General features: G+C 36.0%; 1 protein-coding gene across 1 annotated transcript in view; it reads left to right on the top strand.

Moving 5' to 3' along the window:
* Positions 1 to 22,271, top strand: part of LOC306858974 (synaptotagmin-7-like) — a 151,151-nt gene that overhangs the window by 74,285 nt on the left and 54,595 nt on the right. Inside the window, exons 5-6 of the mRNA XM_079399791.1 lie at positions 4,863 to 5,213; positions 11,426 to 11,545. Coding sequence (XP_079255917.1) covers positions 4,863 to 5,213; positions 11,426 to 11,545 — 471 coding nt within the window. The remainder of the gene's footprint in view (positions 1 to 4,862; positions 5,214 to 11,425; positions 11,546 to 22,271) is intronic.

A 22,271-nucleotide genomic window follows, 5' to 3' on the forward strand; every position in this document is an offset into this window, starting at 1 on the left:
GCGTGTATTGAATTTGTTTTTTTAATTTCACTTGAAAGCAAATTATGGAATAAAACCAAGGTACTATTGTTTGGAGTTAACAAATAATGGAGTTGCATTGATTTAAACACCAACAGTACAATAATATTCAATAATCATAATGCTAAATATTAATGGTTGGTTTATGTAAATATCATTGCAACAGCCTTTTTTTCAGTGTCACACACCATTAAAAATGATTGAATGTTTGACACAGTGAATCGATGACAGTTTTGAAATAATGGACCAATCAGATGAGTTTGGGGTTACGATAATTACATTTCTAGATGTGTGTTTACAATTGTTTATGTTTGTGAGTTATTGAGCTGTGAACGGCCCCTGAGTGATAACATTTCTCACATTAAGCTGTCAATCGTAGATTTCAAGTATTTGAAAAAGTGCAGCACTGTGTGATTTGTGACTACACTCACAAAAATGAAATAAACCATATTTGATTGTTTTCAGTGCAAGCTGACTGGGGGTTTTGTAGGATAGATGGAGGCCCTTAATGGACATGATAGGGCTGGTTTTATGATATTTCTCAGCCTTGGGACAACAATGCTTTACAAAAATATATTTGCTTCAAGATTATGTATATCTTTCTCTTTAGTGTGCAAGTAGGAAGTACCAGTTTTCCAAATATTCTTATTTTTATATGAACCAGAAGTCCTACAACATAAAAAAGCAATAATATAGATTAGCCTAAACCCATACAAGAACTGAGACATTTGCACAGCACTGAACATTATATGTATGTATTTATTTACTCTTAAATGACATAAAAGAGTCTTTAAGAAACTTAAAGAGCTAATTAAACGCTCATTATAACACAATATTATATTCAGTGTTGCTTAATTTGATCGGGTACATAATCATCAGGAATAAAATGAGTAGTTGAAATATTATCCAGGCCTAGTGTGACATCTAGTAGGTTTCGTTGTGTGTTAAAACACCGCCTCACATCACCAATCATTTTAAAATTTGAGAGACCTGAGCATTTTGTCCCACTGTTAAATGACATTTAAAACCATTTGTTTATTTTTTTCTATTTAGTGGCGTCTCTTTCAGTCCTCCAAAGATCTTGACTGTCTCTCATTTCATGTTTCCGTCCACTCCCATCTTCGACCTATAATTGGTTTCTATTTTTGGGTAGGTAAGAGTTGTGACCCTTCCCCTCGTATCTTTCTTCTCCTCCTCTTGCTGTCTTTTACACACATTCTGCATCAGAATTTCTATCAGCCGACGTCTTGAAGCTCTGTAATAACACGCAGCTATAGATTTCTGCTAAAGCTCAAGGACTTGCTGGAGGACTCTGGAGGAATCACCAAACACTTCGTCTTCAACCCGTGTTTGGATAAGTGCAGATCAGAATGTCAGTTTTTGTCAGGACCACTTTGAGAGTCATCCAGAAAATGATTTTCTTGAGAACAAAGATTAGGCATTTCCTCACTAATCAAATATCTAGCTAATAAGACGACAGTTAAAGGGATATAACACTCTCATTTTCGTTATTCCTTGGAACACAATAAATTATATTATTTTATATATTTAATTGAAGCATGTTTCTTCAATATTTTGTATTTGGGAGCTTTATCACTCTTTTGCTATTGTATTTTACTATTTATTTGATTTTAAATTAAGCATGTTTCTTCAGGATTATGTATTTTGAGAACTTTAACACTCAGTGTTATTTTATTAAATTGTATTATTATTTTATTTTGAGCATGTTTCTTCAGGATTTTGTATTTAAGACTTTTATTACTATTTATTTTATTTCATTTTATTTTATTTTATTATTTTTAATAAATATCCTGGCCACACTTTTCCTTATAATGAAAGTGGATGGTGTGTAAATAATGACAGTATTTTCATTTTTTATTGAACTGTTCCTTTAATAAATAAGTGTGCTTGCTAGTCTCACCTTAAATTTAGTTTTAGCCCTGAGAGGATAAGATCCTTTATAACTTTCTAATATGAAATTGCTGCTGCGTTACAGAAGCATCAGTAATGTGATGCACAGTTTCTCAATTAGCCACTGAATATTTAACGTTCATATGAGGAAGTAATGGCCTAAAGTTGCCTAAAATTGGTTTTTCAAGCCCAGTCTATAACAAAGCGGTTGTATTTTAATGTTGAATTTCACACAGTATTCATGTCTGTTGAGGGCTAGGGGCTAGACGAATCCAACGAAAACAGCCTTTAATTTTTTTCCCTCTAAAGACAGCGAATATTTTTCTTCCATTCTTTGACGCTTTCTTTTGCTTCTGTGTTTTTTCGCTTTGATCATTGTTTCGACTGAGTCTGCAACCCCCACACGCTTCTTTTTCTTCCTTGGTTTCTAAACCTATTTATAACACACAGAACTGAAGCAGATGAGATGAAAATACGAGTAGATGGTGAATGTAAGTTACTTAATGACAGCTCAAGGTGCATAATGGGTGTAAGTGCAGGATGATATACTGTATTACATACATGCATATATGCTGGATGTATATGGATATATGTATATATGGAATGGTATTTATCTAACAATCATGTGTGAAACGAGTCCTGTCGCAATGCCTGTGGCATTATAACGTGATTTAAAATAGGACATGTGCCTGCACCAACTTTTCCTTGTTGAACCTGGAACTAAATTCCTATAAACCAGTAAGATTTTAGCATGAGGGTTAAGCTAAAGACACTTTCACATGACTCACTCTCAACCTCTCATGCAGCTGAAACTTAGATATTGTACAATTTTACTATCTGCCCATAAGAATATATCAGATAATTGCTCTCTGAGCGTTATAACATGGCTTTTATATTGCAGGCCTCAGCCGTAAGTATGATACACAAGCCTTGGGCCAGTGTGAGAAAGTTTTACATTCATCAATACTGTGCAGTTTACTGTTCATCAATCAATTTTTTGGCCTTGAAAACTTTTAACATTTGTTTTCTTTGATGTATTCTACATTGTTGTTGCAAATTCTGTTGATTTGGTAGTAAAATAATGTTATCTAGTTGGATGATCGAGATAAATTTTTGCCAAATAGCCTTTGAAACATTGGTAATAATGTGTTAAACTAGAATCAGTCAATACTGCTTTACATTTTATGGCTGTTTTCCAGATTTTTAATTTTTTTTTTGAGTTTCTAGAACTTTCATTTCTAGTTCTTTCTTTTTGTAATAGAAAATGGAATAGAAATGTAATGGAAACTCAACATTTAATAGAAATCTTCTAGTAAATTTTAAAAGCATTACTAAAAATAAAAATGTACCTTTGTTATAATTTAACCCGATCACATGAGAAAATGTAACTATTTTATTAGATGGTAATTTCGTATGAATTCGTACTTCATGAATTCAGTGATAATGTACAATTTTTAGAAAAAAAAAAAAGCGGGTACGCTCCTAAACATAACAATCACTGGGAAGTAAGCAGATCATACAAAAATGTACGAATGAGATTGTACACGTTGATACGAATTGGCCACCAATTCACCAAAACGTAAAATAGTTACAAATTGCCATGAGATTGTGTTAGATGGTGTAATAGTTTAACAAAGAACGTTGATTCAGGAACACGTTCTACTTGGCTAAACCACGTCATGCCAAGAAATGCCTACTCACCAACTCTAATAATCATACTAGCTATCCATTGTAACGTTCAAAAGACAGTCACAGACTCAACAGAAGTAACTCCTTCATTTAACTCATCTACATGAATTCAAGTCCATTAATGTGCCGCCGTTCCTCTTGCAACCTTGACAAGTGTATAAAAAACCTAGTTGTAGTTTGAGTTACTGCTGACATTCATTCCATATACATTCACCAGGGACGCCTCACTTGAATGCTGTGCAAGAATTGCAGCACTGGGACCTCGATAGGGATGTGTGGTGCTTAACCCTGGTGCAGTAAATCCTCCAGCAGAGCATTAGCATCAAACAGGACTGTGCACTAATCAGACATGACGCAGAGCAAAGGAAGATGTTGGGAGGGGTCGAACGGATAATAATGATAATTGAATTGAGATGCAGGAAGATGTAGAGAGGTCTTTAGCAGAAGGAAGTTGGGTTTACAAGATGTATTCCTTTGACAGGTCATGCCACAAGAAACACAACTACCCCTTTTCCATTGAAATGGTGCAGGGGCTTGTCCCGGAGGAACTGTGAACATTATCAAAACCAGTTTGGTGCCAGGTCCTATCCTTTTTGGACTTCTTTGGGGTACTCTATTTGGTTCCTGATTAGAAATTGATCTAAATTTTAGTCTAGCATTTGGCAGGCATTTGGAATTGGATCCAAGGTATCCATTTCAACAGTTCATGCAATTCCTGTATCGAACTCATAACCTTGGTGTTGGTGCCATTAAACAATATCACAATAAAGTGTTACATTTTTGATCAAGCTTCAGCTTAAAAAAACCTAACTGCCTACTGGTTCCAGATTGGGCTCCAGTACCAGCACTGTCACCCTATCAGTGGAAAAGGGGGGGGGGTGTAGTGTACATGTTTTACATTGTGCTAATGTTGCTGGCTAACTTTGCTTTTTTTTCTTCCCTCATTCCCTCATTGTGCATTTGTCCCCCCAATTGACGTCTTAATATGTCTATACCTTCACGTTCTCTACCCTTCCCTCCCTTAACTCTGCGGTTTCGTTTGTTTCTCTTCTTTGTCCCAACAATCTTCTTCATTTTGTTGTTTTTCATGTCTGGTTTCCTCTCCCTCTTTCTCTTGGGTCTCTCTGGTCTTCATTAATCATGTCTACCTTCTCTTCCCTTTACCTTGTGACTTCCTTTCTGTCCCTGTTTCTCGTCTTCGTCTTGCCCCACAACTCGGCCCCATTCGTACGATACGGTGCCAGTTTTGGGGACCCCTCTCTTTCCACCACCTCCACCTTGGAGCATATCCCGTCCTCAGCAGCCCGCCCCAGGCCTCTGGTCAGGCAGCAAAGCCTCCAGCAGCCCCTTACCCACCAGCCCCCGCCAGGCCCCAACGACCCCCCAGCCACCTCCCAGAGTCTGGGCCAACTGCACACTGGGCCCGGGGGTGGGGGCCACCGGGGGGGCCCGCGGGGGGTGCGTGGTAGCCCGGCTGGGGCAGGTGCGTCCCGTTACAAGTCGGGTGGAGGGGCACGATCGCGTTCCAACCCTGGAAGCTGGGACCACATGATGGGACAGATCCGAAACAGAGGCATGGACGTCAAATCATTCCTGTGAGTATCAATTGCCAGTTTATACGGATCTTATGAATGTTGTTCTTAAGCCAGGTGCACTCTGTGCGATTTTTATTTATTTATTTATCATTTGTCCTTCACGATTGTTGCTTGTCAGACTATATGAACATGATGATCAGTTGTCATTAATGTCAAGATAAGTTAAAAATGGGTAAATCAACATTAATTGGCTGTTGGTGAACATGTCAGACCAGCAATCAAAGACTACAGATTTTAGCCTAGAATTATAGGAATTTTTTACAGAAAATTTTTCACAGTTTTTTTTAGAAAATTTGTCACAGACGACCAAATCATGGCCAAAATCGCACAGTGTGAGCTGGGCTTTATAGGTGAAGTGTGTCATTTTAGCACCACTAGTGGCATCAAAAGGAATTGCAATTATAACGAGAGTTTCCAAACAGTCTGAAGTTGCTCAGACAAACTGAGCTGCATTAGTTTTCTCTGCACGCTAAACTGGCACTGGAGAAAGTATGAAGTTACACACTTGACCTTTAAGCTCTAATGCATTAATTTAGGCATTATAGTATTTATTGATATTTTAAATGAGCTTTTATTTGTATATGATTTATTATATTGTTTTTATATTATTTTACTTTTATATTTATAGTTTTCATTTCTGATTTAGCCATTTTGCCATTTTCTATTGTCATTCTTAGTTTTTTGTTTAGCTTTAATATATATTTTTATTTTACTGTATATTATTATTTATATTTTATTATATTTTATTTTTTAACTTTAATTTATTTATTTAGTTTTTTTAGTACTTAAACTTTTGTTAGTACTTTTAGTATTTTAGTACTTCAACTTATTTTATTTCAGCTATGTTTTACATTTAGGTTTATCATTTAATTTTATTTTATTTCCCTTTTTGGGACTAATTTAACAGACACTTCAAACATTACAATTACACTACCTTTTCTTTACATATTGCAAGACTGTCAAAGTAAATAACTTACCACAATTCGACCAAAGAAGAATGCATAATCCATATAGTCCCGCGCTGACACTTCTGCTTAAGCGTGTTCTTAGCATATTCCTGAAATGATATGAGAGCCATTAACACAAACTGGTTAACTAGGAATAACCGCAGTCTCATTTAGACATACTGCTTGACAAAATGAACACTCTTAGGCTGCATTCAATTAAAACTCATGCAGATCAACTCACAGACACACTGTGTTTGTATAAAAAATAAAGAAAATAAAGAAACTTTACTCTTCATACAGTGGAAAACAATTGACAAATAGCAAAGGTCTGTTTTTTTTTTTTAAGTTTTTAAAAGTCTCTTCTGCTCAACAAATAATTCTAAATATTTTTATATATTTTTAAATATATATTTTAAAAATATTAGATTTTTTTTACTATATTTGTTGTACTTAGGATCAAATAAATGCATGCTTGATGAGCAGAAGAGACTTCTTTATTAAAAAAATCGTACTGTTCAAAAACTTTTATGTTCACCTGTTGTTACTGTGTGTTAGTGAAGGCCGCCGAGTCCCATCCTCTGTAGGGTTTATTTTGCTTCAATTGCCACCTGATACACTTTAAGCATTACCATTACATTGTTTTTGCTTAAATATTTATAGACTGTGGACGTAAATAACTTACCGCCGTTTGATAATACAAAAATTTTGTAAATACTTTTCCAACGACGGTAGCACAAGTGCTCGCACGCGCCGGTCAGAAACGGCAACCCGCCAAAATAAAATCCTGATGATTTTAAGTTTGATGATGAAAATTCATATTTAAAAAAAAGAAGTAAATATTAGCATTTTATTAAAAAAATTACTATATAATAATTGTATTTGTATTTAATACTCACTTTTTATTTTACAATATTTAAAATTATGTATAATAGTATTATCACACTTTATTATTTTATTTTAAAAACTAAGTAAATAAAGTGCAATAATATTATCTCTATTATTTATTAATTTTATAGTATATATATATATATATATATATATATATATATATATATATATATATATATATGAAGAGTTAATTTGCAAAATCAGATTTTCAAATGAGAATCAATTTGTATCAATTTTCAAAAATCTTGTTTTTTTTTCATTGTGCATTCCAATTAATCTCAATCAAACTGCAGTTGGGTTATTTTAATTAGGTTAAAAATAACTAAAAAAATGCAGCTAACTAAAACAATAACACAATAAAAACATAATTGCTTACATAATGTATGTGTACTGTGTATATTTATTATGTACACAAAAATACACACATACAGTATATATTTTGAAAATATTTACATGTAGCTATATACATTTATACATTTATATATTTATATTCTTATAATTTTTGTTATATATAAATATATTTAATATATAATATATATATATATATATATATATATATATGCATGAATGTGTTTGTATTTATATATACAAAATAAATACACACAGCATACGCACATATATTATGTAAAAACGTTTATTTTGAATGCGATTAATCGCTATTAGTCCTTTGACAGCACTAATTTATTTATTTATTTAATGGGTCACACTATGTGCAGTGTGAGGACCAAACCAATTCTGCATGTTCTCTTATGAGAACCAGGCTGAAAAACGAATGTGCACCTCTGTCTATAGCACATGCACAAAGGAGCCACGTGTTCGACCTTTTCATTGAACACAAAGAAATTAAGTTTATTGAATTGAATTGCAATGCTTTAAGTAACAGAAAGTAATAAAAGTAATGTCAACAGAGCAGAAACAAATAAGTAAGATGAGCATAATTTTACTAAGTTAACTGTGCATTATCTTTTACAGTGTGTATGTTTGTTTTTGCTTGTTTCATCGAACCCAGTCTTTCTCTCTCATCACATTCAATTCAGATTGTGTAAGTCAAATATAAAATAAATCAACATATTTATTTGCCAATATTGAATAGTGGTGCAGTAAACACTGTATTGTTAGAAGAGCTGATATAATGCAAAGCCCAGAAATTCAGGTCTTAACAACCATGGCTAAATCAAATATCCTGTATCTTTCATGAAACCCATTCAGTGTTTTTAACACCCCTCCTGACAAACAAAAGAGGAGGGAATGAAAGACAGTAGAAAGACGTAACTGATTTTCTATCAACTCACAGTGTTTACAATTGAGTTCTGCGTGTCTTTGTGGTTTGTGATCTTACACACAAGCCCGTTTGATAGTGTATCTGTACCAAGGTCATTTAGCAGCAGTCAATCCCTATAGGATATTCTGTGTGTGTGTGTGTGTGTGTGTGTGTGGTCAATGGTTTAGAAGTCAGTATGTGTTGTCTGCTGGCAGATCAACTCTACACAGCATTGATCTCCTGTCCTCACCATCATTACTACCATGATTAACTGTCACGGACAAGTAAAGAGAGAGAGAAAGAGACTGTATACACCAGGTCTGAGGAATCAAGTACGATTTCCATTTTGTCATAGAAAACTTGGCAGGTTTTGTTTTGCTTTAAGGTTTCTGCCATTTTATTGAGGGAACTGTGAAAAGCACAACTTGTGTTCTACCTGTCAGTCAACGTCTTCAAAAGAAAGACATTTGAACTCTCCTGTTTTTTTCACACTATGCCCAACTGGAGTTTTCTTTTCTTTAACATTATTGGTCTCTTTATTATTCCTACACTTCAGTTTGTTTTGATGGCTTTACTATTATCTTAAAATGTTGAAAATAGTAAATAAAATCATATTGGGCAGATGTGTCCAAACTCTTGACTGGTAGTGTAAATGTGTTGGGTGTGTAGATAGATCTCCGCATTGAATAGACATTTGTATGCAACAAGTGAAAGATTATTGCCAGTGCGCTAAAGGATATTAACTGTGCTGGAGATTAAATTTTAACTTTACAGGATTGTGTAACTGTAACCAGTTCCAGCTCTTATTCCCTGATACCATGATTGTCTGACAGGCAATTAAGCTGCTGCCTGCTCTGGGGACGTGAGTGATTTGTGCTGAAGCCCCGGAGCCGTGAAGCTCTGGGCTTACGAGCCCTGAGCTTTTACTCTGGTGGACTATAGCAGTGCTGCGCTTTATTGATTTGAACACACACAATAACAAATGAGTGATTGACAGATTCTGTGAATATAAACAAAGGGAAAGCATCACATTCATATTTAAACAAAAAAGATAAATGCATTCATGTAAAAAATTATAAAAAAACAAAATTAAAATTAAAAACAAAAGCCATTTCAAATTAATTTTTTTTGTCTCTTTTTTAAATACATCTTTTAAGGGTTTTTTTGCAACAAAAAATAACATTATTATTTTATACCAATAACAATGGTTGCAGAATAAAATTTTGAAATCAATTTTAAAAGCATAAAAATAAGTAAAATGTATTTTTCAAAATGTTTTTCAAGTTATATATTACAACGAGAATTATTTAAAACGTGGTTGGAAAATAAACAAATTTAAATAAAAAAACAAAAACAAATAAAAAAAACATTTGCAAGGGGTTTGCGTTTTTCAAGTTTTATTTTGCAACGAAAATAACATTTAAAAAAATGTTTAACGTTAACATCAAAACAATTAAAATAAAAAAATAATAAAGGTTAGTTTTTTTAGTTTAACATTAAGATTAAAACAACTAAAAATAAAAAATAATAAGGGTTGGTTTTTTTAGAAAATGTCAAAATTTATATTGCAAAAAACAATATTTATTTAAAAAAAAAAAAATTCATGTTTTTTTTAAAAAGCAAAAATTAAATACATTTGAAAATATGAAATGCATATCAATACATATGAAATACAAAACATTTTCAGGTTTTTCTGTAGTTTTATTTTTTTGTAACAAATACATTTTTAAAAATGTTGCAACTTTTTCAAAAAGATTTATAAAAATGACAACAGGACACTGGTAAATTTATATAAAAATATTTTATAAAAATATTAATAATGCTTTAGTTTTGTCATGTGCCCTTGTCCTTTGTTTCTATTTAAGTTTACTAATAGCATTTTGTGTGCAGTGCTCAATCAATCGTATGTAATGAAAATCCCGGCCCTGACCCCTCCCGTGCTTGACCTGCTGCTATCTGGAGATGAAATCAGACAAGAGACACTCTATGAATGGATCTCCCTTTAGGACCCTGCTGTGAATGTCAGCTGATGACTTTTGTGAAGGCCATTTACAGCCCTTGTAAGGGTGATGTTTTAGACTCACCATAATCGATGAACGAGTGTGTGTGGGCTTAATGCGCTCCCGCGTAACACTGATTTTGTTGTAGCCCACAGCAAAGCATGTTTTACATGCCAGTCTGACAACTCCTATATGAGTGTAAATCATTATATAATCAGTGGATTAATGACGTCTGAAAGAAAGGGGAACATTTGTTCTTAGAGAGATGGTGGATAATGTATTGCTCAGAGGTTGCTCTTTCAGAGCTCAAGAGATATAACTTTTTCTCAGAAGAGACGTTGATCATGCCTCTTTTTTGCATGCATTTGCATCTTTGACAGTTTTGAGACATTGTTGAGATCTCTATTGAAGTTTTCCATTTGCTCATCATTAATGCTGTTTTATTTGTCATTTTTTATTCAGATTTTCGAGACATAATGCCATTCTCAAATGTTTCATTTAAGCATCAACTTTGTCTCAAATCAAAATACTACACTTACACTGCTATTCAGCATTATTTATTTTATATTATTTTTTAATTACAAGTCTCTTATGCTCACCAAGGCTGCAATTATTTGATCAAAAATGCAATAAAATCCGCAACATTGTGATATATTATTACTATCTAATATGAGTGTTTTCTAATTCAATATATTTTAAAATATAATTTATTTCTGTGATCAAAGCTGTATTTTCAGCATCATTACTCCAGTCTTCAGTGTCACATGATCCTTCAGAAATCATTCTAATATGCTGATTTGATGCTTTGACATTTAACATTTCTCACTGTTCGATATTTTTGTGAAAGCCTTGATACTTTTTTATTTTCAAGATTCTCTGATGAGGAGATCGGCATGTCAAAAATAATTTTTTTGTAACATAATGTCTTTATTGTCAATTTAATGCATCCATGCTGAATAAAAGTACTTATCTCTTTCAAAAAAGTTCCTAAACTCGCCAACATACTGTTTTTTTTTTTTCTAGCTTTCAGACCAGACTTCATCCAAGTTCAGCTTTAGTTTTCTACTTTATATTGGCTTCTGCTCATCCCGTGTTTGATTGTGTGTTTTGTGACAGAGAGGGGAAGATGGTCGTACTGACCCTCGCGATAGGATTGGTCGAACAAGATGACTTTGCCAACCTTCCAGATCTACAGGAGGCACCAGCCGACAAAGAAACACCTCCCGCCGACAAAAGGTAATTTCCGTATGCAAGTCTCAAAATAAGTAGATATATACATTTTAAATAGCTTTCTCTGGGCAAGAAATATCCTGTCTTGGAGCAGTTTTTGTCTAGTATTTTCTGGAAGGGGTTTGTTGGTGTTTGACAGTTTGCCCTTGCTGGTTGATGCTAAAACTACAACATCTGTTGGGGGAAAAGGCATATTTCTCCATTGCTGGGCATTTAATAAACCCGACTGTATTATATTTGATACATGGATTTCCTCTAAAGGCCCCTAAATTATAAACATGATCACATTTTTTCTGAAGAAATGGTTGTACACAATCTTCTACATGCCTTGTCTGATTGATAGTCTATATTTTTTTGCAAGTAAAAGGCTGTAAAAAAGACCACCTTCAGGTTGTGATTCACGTGTCTTTTTGCTGTGAAGTCTAAACTGATTTTTTTTAAGTAAACATAAGAATAACTTTTATATTGTTAGTTATATTTCAATACGAACACTTACTGGAGTGAAGCAACTTGGCTTACAACTATGATCCATCAGGCTTTTGAGGAACATTTATTTGTTTATCTCTCAATCCTCATTGCATTGCATTGCATTATATGCTTTCAAACTAAAGTTCTTTGATCATAAAACCTATAAGCATTTAAATATCATCTTACTAAGACATATTTTTGGGAGATATAGAGTGACACCTGATATTTACATGCATTTTGTGTAAGTAGTCTGCTATACAGTTATACAATCTCATTGATTTTCATTACAAACTATCAGAATTTCATCTTGCTTTTTGACCATATAAATATCATCATCTGCACCAAATTGAATTTTTTTGCCTCTGAATAAAACAGTTTTTTTTGTCGTTTTTTTTTTGTCCTCCTCAAGTACAAGCTTCATATTCTTACTATATCACACTATATGAGCCATAAAAGTCTGATTTGTCAAATATGACACAATTTCAAGAGACAATTTTGTGTAAAGGTTCAATAAACTCTTCCCTTTTTAAATTTTTTTTTTTTTTTTTTGGACTATAATTTCATGTCAGGTTTAGATGAGAATTTTTTTTTATTTTATTTTGTAGTGCTATATATTTCATTTTATTATAGTAGATGTATTAGAGCTGACTGTTCTTTTTGGAGGGCTTTCAAAAGTGTGAAATGGGCATATATTTGTGTCTGTCTGCTGCTGTTCTTGACGTCACGTCTCAGCTTTTGGTTAGCGCCACTCGGTTAGTCCACAGGAAGTGGAGGTGACCAATCAGCAGTTAGCCATTGGCAAGTCCTTAAATACGAGGTCCGTTTTTTGCTAATGGAGTACTCCACCCACACAAGCTTATCACAAAATCAATGGTCGTCCTTGTGTATCCTACCCGGTTATCAATAACCACGTCAATGAGACATACCAGTGAGTTTATTTTCTCTGCTCTTAACGTTTGACTTTGTCTTAAAGCAATAGCTCACCCAAAAATGAAAATTTGTTGAAACTTTACTCAGCCTCAGGCTACTCTAAATGCAGATGAGTTTGTTTCTTCATCAGAACAGTTTTGGAGAAATGTATTATTACATCACTTGCTCACCGATGGATCCTCTGCAGTGAATGGGTGCCGTCAGAATGAGAGTCCAAACAGCTGATAAAACATCACAATAATCCACAAGTAATCCCCACCACTCCAGTCCATCAATTAATGTTTTATGAAGCAAAAAGCTACGTGTTTGTAATAAACAAATCCACTGCTGCTTGATCTGTGCATATTGCTCTCCTGATTCAGATGACTTTTTCACTAAAGAAAGCAATATTATGGATAGAGGACTTGGATTAGCAATGGATTGGATTAGGTTTGAAATCATTAATGATTGATTTGTTTTGTGTGGATTATTGTGATGTTTTTATCAGCTGTTTGGACTCTCATTCTGACGGCACCCATTCACTGCAGAGGATCCATTGGTGAGCAAGAGATGTAATGCTACATTTCTCCAAATCTGCTCTGATAAAAAACAAACCTAGCTACATCTTGTATGGCCTGAGGGTGAGGACATTTTCAGCAAACTTTCATTATTATAAAGAATGTTATAATGACACTTTCTTTTGCAGGAATATGCAACAAATGTGGCTTTCCTGGAATTTGTTGGTTAGCATTACAAAAAGCATTACTCTTGCTTATATTGGTTTTTATTATTCATGTGAGTAGTCTTATTGAGCTTGCTTTTATTATTTTTTTTTGGATTGTTTGGTCATGATTTTTTTTGCTATCATCACACATTCCCTTTGGTAGCCCTTTCTCTCTCTCTGTCTCTCTCTCTCTGTGATCTGCAAAGTGGTGGGATCGCAGTGGGGGTGTGATCATTATAAGAGAGTGTAGTTCCAACTAAAAATACACCCTCCTCCGTCTGGCTGAGACACGTATCGTGCACACACACACACACACACACACACTGGGGAGTTTCAAAACTTTTGGAGGACAACTGTATATTTATGCATATTAGAGTACTGCATTGTTCCTCTCGCTTTCCCTGCATTCAAATCAGTTGTTATTGTTGTGCACTGTATGTGTGGCGTTATATTTGTTCTGTGATGCATAGAGAACAGAACTTACATGTCATATTCTTTGAAAGGTAAACAAGAAAGTTTAAATGATTTAAAACTATTAAATAATTTAACCAACCATCTGTAAACGGGATGAAGATTTCAGCACACTGACCGTCTCTGCTCCATAAACTCAGCCTCATGTTTCAAGTCTGTAAGACTTTCTTTTATCTGTCGAACACAAAAGAAGGTTAAATAGATATTAATGAGGTCTAAAATAACACTGGACCCGACTGGCTTTCATTGTATTGACAAAATATCTTGGTTTCAAGAGAGGAAGTCATACAGGTTTGAAATGACACAGAGTAAATTATGACAGAATGTCTCAGATGTTTTGAGATGAAAGTTTCACATTTTCAGATGAACTGTCCTTTTAAAAGAATCACTAAATCTGATTTTAAATGTACAAAAAAAATGCAAATTAATTTATGGAAATATGTCACAACGCCACTGGGAACTGTACTTCACATATGTATTATTGAAGAACTAACTAAACAATAACTACTCTCATAACTACTCACATCTACAAAAATTTAGTCCCACACTGAAGCAAATCTAATTTGGTCTCACTAGAATCAAAGAGTGTTTGGAAGTCTTGATTAGTTCCATCGTGCATCAGTCCTTTTTGAATGAGTCTGTGTCAGGAACCGACTGCCCTCAGCTATTGTTTTCCACAAAGCTATTAACAAGCACAGTCATTTATCCTGGAAGGAAGTTCGCCTCTCGACGGCCTGTCCTTCTGCCTTGTGTTGACGTATTAGACTCCTTTAAGGAATCACAATAGCACCAGTGTAACAGCCAGCGGCCTGTGGCGAGCCGGATGAGATCCACGAGAGCCTCGCTCGGACACACCCACTCAGAGTTTCTGTGTCCAATCACGCTGAAGAATGACTGCATGTGTTTACATCTTGACTAAAGTGCTTTCAAACCTTAGTCAACTGCCCTGTTACTTACTGTCTATAAGCATCGATCCTGAGAGAAATGGGACCTCATTGGTGACTGATCTGGGGCTCTAATTTGGCAGAAGCTTGTATACACATATGGTCACTCAGTACTTATGTTAGAATATCTTATATATCTTATATCTCTATCTATAGCATTTTTAAAAGTTACAGTAAAGACATTATTTAATATGAATGCTGTTGCTTTGTACTTTCTGTTCATCAAAGAATACTAAATAGATATATCACAGCTTCCGCAAAAACATATTGAGCAGCACAACAGTTTTCAACATTGATAATAATCATAAATGTTTCTTAAGCAGCAAATCAGCATATTAGAATGATTTCTGAAGGACCATGTGACACTGAAAACTGCAGTAATGATGCTGAAAATTCAGCTTTGCATCACAGAAATAAAATACATGTTAAATATATTCAAATGGAAAACAGTTATTTTACATTGTAATAATATTTCAGAATATTACTGATTTTATTGTATTTTTAATGTAATAAATTAAGCCTTGGTGATTATAAAAGTGAGTTTAATTTAAAAAATATCTTGAGTGAAATCAAAGGTTTCTTTGCATTGTTACAGTCTGTCATTTGGAGAACTCATGGACTGTTTTGTTTTAGGAATATTGCTTTGGACATTTCTTGAACCTTTAAATGCTGAGAAACATAACATGAACATTCTTTATAGAATTTCATATAATATGCTTATCTTTCTATTGCAGTTTGCTCTGTAACCACTTTTTCTTTTATTAATTTGGCAATGGCAATTTTATTTATATAGCACTATTTACTACAACCAAGGTTGACCAATGTGCTTTACAATAAAAAATAAACTAAAAACAGCAAATAACAAGGAAGTAATACATCATAACATACAACAAAACATAAGACAATGATAACAAGTGCTTCAATCAGAATAAAAGGCCTTATCGAACAGATAGGTTTTTAATTTGGACTTAAAAATAGCCACAGATGAAGCCATTCTAATAAAACTGGGCAGATCATTCCAGAGTCTTGGAGCAATTGAAGCAAAAGCACCCCTACACTTCAGCCTCGATTTAGGGATAAACAAGAGTCTCTGGTTAGAGGACCGCAGGGATCTGGTTACATTGTGCTCAATCAATAGATCAGAGATATATGAAGGAGCCATACCGTTTAGTGACTTATAGACAAAGTAAAATTTTAAAATCTACTCTGTAACGCACAGGCAGCCAATGTAAAGACTGTAAAACCGGAGTAATATGATCCCGTTTATGGATCCCTGACAGAAGTCTAGCTGCTGTATTCTGAACCAATTGTAATCGGGATAAAGCTGTTTGACTAATCCCAGCATAGAGTGAGTTACAGTAATCTAATCTAGAAGTAATAAAAGCATTAATCACTTTCTCAAAATTTTTAAAAGAAAGAAAAGTCTTAGCTTTAGACAAGAGCCGCAACTGAAAGAAGGATGATTTGACCACAGAATTTATCTACCTCCGTGAAGTTGGCCCCCCACCCAAAGCAAAACGTCACAAAAATAGTCTCATTCGTTTGTGCTCCGTTTGTGCTGCTTTGGTTTGTTAGATATAAAACATTTATGTAAAGGTCATTCTGAGGTCACTCAGCCCCCCCATATGCTCCAAATTCACCCCAAATAGCCTCGTTTGTTTGTGCTGGTTTGTGCCGCTGAAAGTTTCGTTTGTGCTGCTTTGGTTTTTTACATATTAGACATTATATTATAGGCGATGACGTCATCAGCCCCCCTACACGCTCCAAATTCACCCAAAATAGGCTCAAACGTTAGTGCTTCGTTTGTGCTGGTTTGTGCCGTAACAATTTTTGTTTGTGCTGCCTCAGTTTTTAAAATATTAGATACTGAATATTTGGGTCGATGACGTCACCAGCCCCCCAACACGCTCCAAATTCACCCAAAATACTCGTGTTTGTTTGTGCTCCGTTTGTGCTGGTTTGTGCTGTAAAAAAAATAGTTTGTGCTGCTTCGGTTTTTTAGATATTAAAATAAAATTTAAAGGTCATTCTGAGGTCACTCAGCCCCCCACATGCGCCAAATTCACCCCAAATAGCCTCGTTTGTTAGTGCTTCGTTTGTGCTGGTTTGTGCTGATAGAAGTTTTGTTTGTGCTGCTTTGGTTTTTTGCTTTGATTTAGCATTTTATTTTGGGTTCCTCACTTATTCACTTTCTTGCCAAATTATTATATTCTAGTTATGTTTTAATACAACAGCAACTCTTTATCAAGGTTATTTTTTGTAGTCGTTGTGTTTATTAAAAGCAGCTCAATATTCATCTGCTGTCGGACTCTTTTTCCGTCACTTTCTCTCACTTAAAATGGTTTTGTGCATGAGCGAGCGCCATCAAGTTGTAGCTTTATGTAACTTCAGCGCTTTTGTTCTCACCTTTTTGACCTTATTTACAAGGAGTATCATCTGATACACTTCACTCCCACCACGAGGTATCACTTCTGTTCAAGATGCTCTTATGGAAAATGAGTTAGTAGAGTTAGTGGAGAAAAGTTGATAGTTACAAACTCAAATTTCTGCCCAATGTAAGTATGTTTAAATGTCAGTTCACAATGTTATTAGTTACCCTTGCAAAAATTAACCATGGTGTTAGTACAAATTAGTGAAGTGAAGTGACATACTGCCAAGTATGGTGACCCATACTCGGAATTCGTGCTCTGCATTTAACCCATCCAACGTGCACACACACAGCAGTGAACACACACACACCGTGAACACACACCCGGAGCAGTGGGCAGCCATTTATGCTGCGGCGCCCGGGGAGCAGTTGGGGGTTCGGTGCCTTGCTCAAGGGCACCTCAGTCGTGGTATTGAGGGTGGAGAGAGCGCTGGACATTCACTCCCCCCACCTACAATTCCTGCCGGCCCGAGACTCGAACCCTCAACCTTTGGATTACGAGTCCAACTCTCTGACCATTAGGCCACGACTTCCCCAAATAAAACCATGGTTACTATAGTTACACCATGGTAACCATAAATTAACCATGATTTTTGATAACCATAGTTTAACCATGGTATTTGTAGTAAAATTGTAATATAAGATATAACATCCTTATATATTATTACTATATTATCCTTATATTCAGGACAATACAGTAATACAGGTTTATATTATACATTACATTTTTGGAGTCAGGATTATTTAAGTGGGTTATTATGTTTTACTTATGCCAGATGCCCAAGAAACCAGCAGTCGACAGGGATTCCATTTTCACAGTCCTGTGTTCATCAAAAGAGGACATAGTCATAAATGGCAACATAGCTACTCCTAATCAGAGCATCTGGACAGAGCTTAGTAAGCAGCTAGAGAACAAGATCACCGCAAAGGCTCTATACACTTTTGTTAAATTAAACAGACACAACATCTGGACTGCTTTAGGGTTTACTCATGAAAGTGTTAATGAAACAAGTGCCAGCAGTGATGACACTGACTTTGAGCCAGGGTCCCTTTCCCACAGACCAAAAGATTGCTGGACTTTTGATCCTGAAGTTCCATTTCAGAAATGGATTGAATTTATGCCTGAAACAGTTCAATACAAAAACAAGATCTCTAAAACACAAAAAAGGGAATACACAAGTTTGAAGCCTGGCATCTGGACGCATGTGATAAATCATCATATCTGGCAAGAGGTGAAGAGTAGGGCTGTATACCTTGGAGAACCTGGCGATACGATACATACCTCGATACACAGGTCACGATTCGATACGTACCTCGATACAGAGCTGTCTCGATACGATTTGATACAATGTGACACGATTCGATACGATTCAATAAAAATACATGGGCCAGAGCCAATTAGTTAATGCTGAACACATTTACTCAACAAACAGAACTCTGCATTTTTCTTCAATTTATTGAAGACAAAAGTGCATTATAACAAAGTGCATTTTGCTTAAATATTTGCAACTTTAAGTGCTCTGATTAATTGTACACAAATTGTATTAATCTGGAAATTACCACAAGTCAACATTTAACTTTCCAAGGGTACAGTCTGAGCTCACACAAGCACAAAATCTTCTTCTTATTATTCTTAACTTCTTATTAAATCTTCTTATAATTCTTTTTTGTGACACCATATACTGCCATAACATATTTCACTATGAAATCACTTAAATGCTACATCATCTTGCTTTAACATTTTCCATGAGTTTTCTGAAACTCGCGGGTGCCGCTGCGCCCCCTAATGGCTGGGCGGAGTATCGATACTAAGGGCTAGAATGTCGATACTGTATCTTTTTTTATTGTATCGGTATGTATCTAAGAATCGATATTTTGAGCACACCCCTAGTGAAGAGTCCCTGCACATTTGCCTTTAAAAGAGCCAAGGTCTATCCATCAGCCACAGAGAAATACATAGAAATCAGAGGCACGTGTAAGGAGTGTCATGTGCAGATATCCAAAGAACTGTGTGAGGGTAGAATGGAATCCCATGTATGGAGGGCATCGGAGGCAACAAATCTGATGGATTTTGGAGATCCTGAGCCAAGCCATCTGCCTAATTTGGCCACCCTGCGCAAAGCAAAGCAAGAGAGAAATGCCTTAGAACTAGGCGACAAGGATCCTATTTTGTCACTGCAGATGTTAAAATACAGTGCACCTCACAGTGGTAGCATTAAAGACATTGGACTAGACAAGTTTTTCTGTCACTATTGGAGTCTATCTACTAACCCCACTGTGAGTTTTGATGCAACTGGCTCAGTAGTGAGGAAACTACAGAGACCAAACGGCATGTCTGGCCATGTCTTCTTATATCAGGGTGTTCTGGCAGGTGATGAGAGCTCAAGTGTTCCAGTCGTGCAAATGCTGTCAGAGAGACATGATCTTAATGCAATAACACATTGGCTGAAAGAATGGATATGTGCAGGTGCACCAACTCCAAAGAGGTTGTAAGTGACTTTTCACTGGCTTGGTCAAGGCTTTTACTCCACATCCTGATTTGAAGACCTACATCAATGTGTGTTGTGGCGTCTTACTTGGTAAACAGTCTGCAAAAGTGCCACCTTGTTTTGTCCGGGTTGATGTTGCACACTGCATCAAGATGATCTGCCAGTGGGACTGCTTGAAGAAAAAAGCATATCGCATTAAAGATTTCTTTGTGAGGTCAATGGCACAGCTTCTTAAGTCACAATACATGGACGATGCTAAAGAGCTACTACGGAGCATTACTATTGTGGCTCTCAGTGAAGCAGAGGGCAATGACAGCTCGGGAGTCCCCCTCATATCAGAAAGGTGCAAGAAATACCTGAAAGCCCGAATTGCAGAAGAGAATGTCATCATTCATTCCAGATGTAGAGGGTGAGGACCTGGAAAAAGCGGATCAAACACAGTGGGTGTGTGACCAAACACAGACAGACCTACGGCAGTGGGTGATAGAAATATGTGAGGAAAGCAGGTCTCTTTCCATGGCTAATGGAGATCATGATAATATGCACTTCCTCCCTGAGATCATTCCCAATATAATCTGGCTTGCAAGCTACTTACCACTCTGGACAGGGGTAATGATCCCTCACTTCCGAAGCACCAACATCATCGCAAGTTCAGCCAATGTTGAAGCCGAGTTCAAAAACATCAAACATGGCCTTTTCAAGCATGAAAACTTGCCAATATGAGTGGATCGATTCATTGCTCGACATCTGTCCTTCGTTGAAGGCAACATGCGCATTTGTTCTGCAAAACAAAAAAGTAAAGAAAAAAAGGTGAAGAAGATGCAGCTGTTGCAACAGTGATTGTCAAAGAAGCCAATCCACTACCAACTATAACTTGCAGTGTAGATGTAAAACCAGAAATGGATGCTTCCTGTTCTGGGAAGTCTGACTTTGTCATAAACATCCATCCAACAGAGGAAGACCCTGTTGAAAACTGGAGAGGCCTAGCTCTTCCACCCAAAAAGAGAAAGAGGAATTCTTACCTCTCTCCTTGTCCTGAATGGCTCCATGCAGATCCATCTGTGAGGGGGAAAAGACTGAAAGTGGAACTGTTGAAAAATGGAAATAATCAACAGCCTGTTAAACTCAGGAAATCAAGAATCTCTGTGATGAACACATGTGCATTTGATGTTTTTTGTCAATGCTTATGTTGTGCTTTCTGTGATAGTGTCACCTTTGCTAATTTTGTTTGTGGTGAGGACTCCAACAACCTCCTCCAGCTAGTGAAAACCATCAGCACAAAGGGTCTGAATGCACAGACCTACATACAGAGGGCAGAGCTGCTGAATGAAATACTCAAACCTGTCCAATTGAAATCTGGTGCTCTCCAAATAGATGCACAGTGCCACATCTACATTATCATTGAAAAATCAATGTCAAAACATGCATGTGTGTACTTCACAAGACAGTGCTCCTCACAGAATTGCAGTCTCAGCACACAAGTCACAAGGGAAATACCATTTGTTTGTACTTCTGTTGCTGTACTGCAGGCTTCTGGCATCGCTCATCTTCAGACTGCAGTGGAAGAAGGCCTTAACCTTCCGGAGTCCCCCTGCCTCAGGCCAATCCAAAGTCCATCACAGTGTCCCTCTGCATTCAAGACAGACTCTACATCAGGAAAAGAGCTCTGTGCAGGGAAAGTTTCTCACAGTTACAGTCTGGGAGAACTTCTGTGGATTGACACTGACCTGGGAAGCAACTCCACAGAATTTCCTTTGAGTGAATTTCCCTCCAATCCGATGCTCCAAGGAGAGAGATTTACTTTAAGGGCAGTCATCGCTTTCAAAGGAGGCTTAACCCAGGATGCTCTTGGACATTATGTGGCCTACTGCAGGAGGTCTCCATGTGTCTGGGAGATGTATGACGACCTGAGAAGTGGAGTGACAGGAGTGTCAGAAAAACACAAAATATGCCCACATGCAGTGTTATACACAAAAGACTGATTGCACTGTTAAAATGTAACCTCACAAGTATTTTTTTAGTATGCCACACATCCCTGTTTTCCCACTCCGGTTTCGGGAAGTTGTTTCTGGTCTTCTGTAAGTCAGGCTTTATGGAGTTTGCGCTTAAGTCTATTATTCTGTGTGGCACTTTTGGTTTGAAGACAGACAGTACGGCATGGCTTGTCAGTAATAAGTGTTTTTAAGTTTAAGTTTTTAAAGGTCCATTATTTGTGTTAATGGATGTTCAATAGTAGACTTTATTTCATTTTCACAAGTAAAATAATTTTGGCTTAATTCATTGAGTCATGTGTTTCCAC

The sequence above is a fragment of the Barbus barbus genome (genome assembly GCF_936440315.1).
Source record: "Barbus barbus genome assembly, chromosome: 1".
NCBI classification, from domain to species: domain Eukaryota; kingdom Metazoa; phylum Chordata; class Actinopteri; order Cypriniformes; family Cyprinidae; genus Barbus; species Barbus barbus.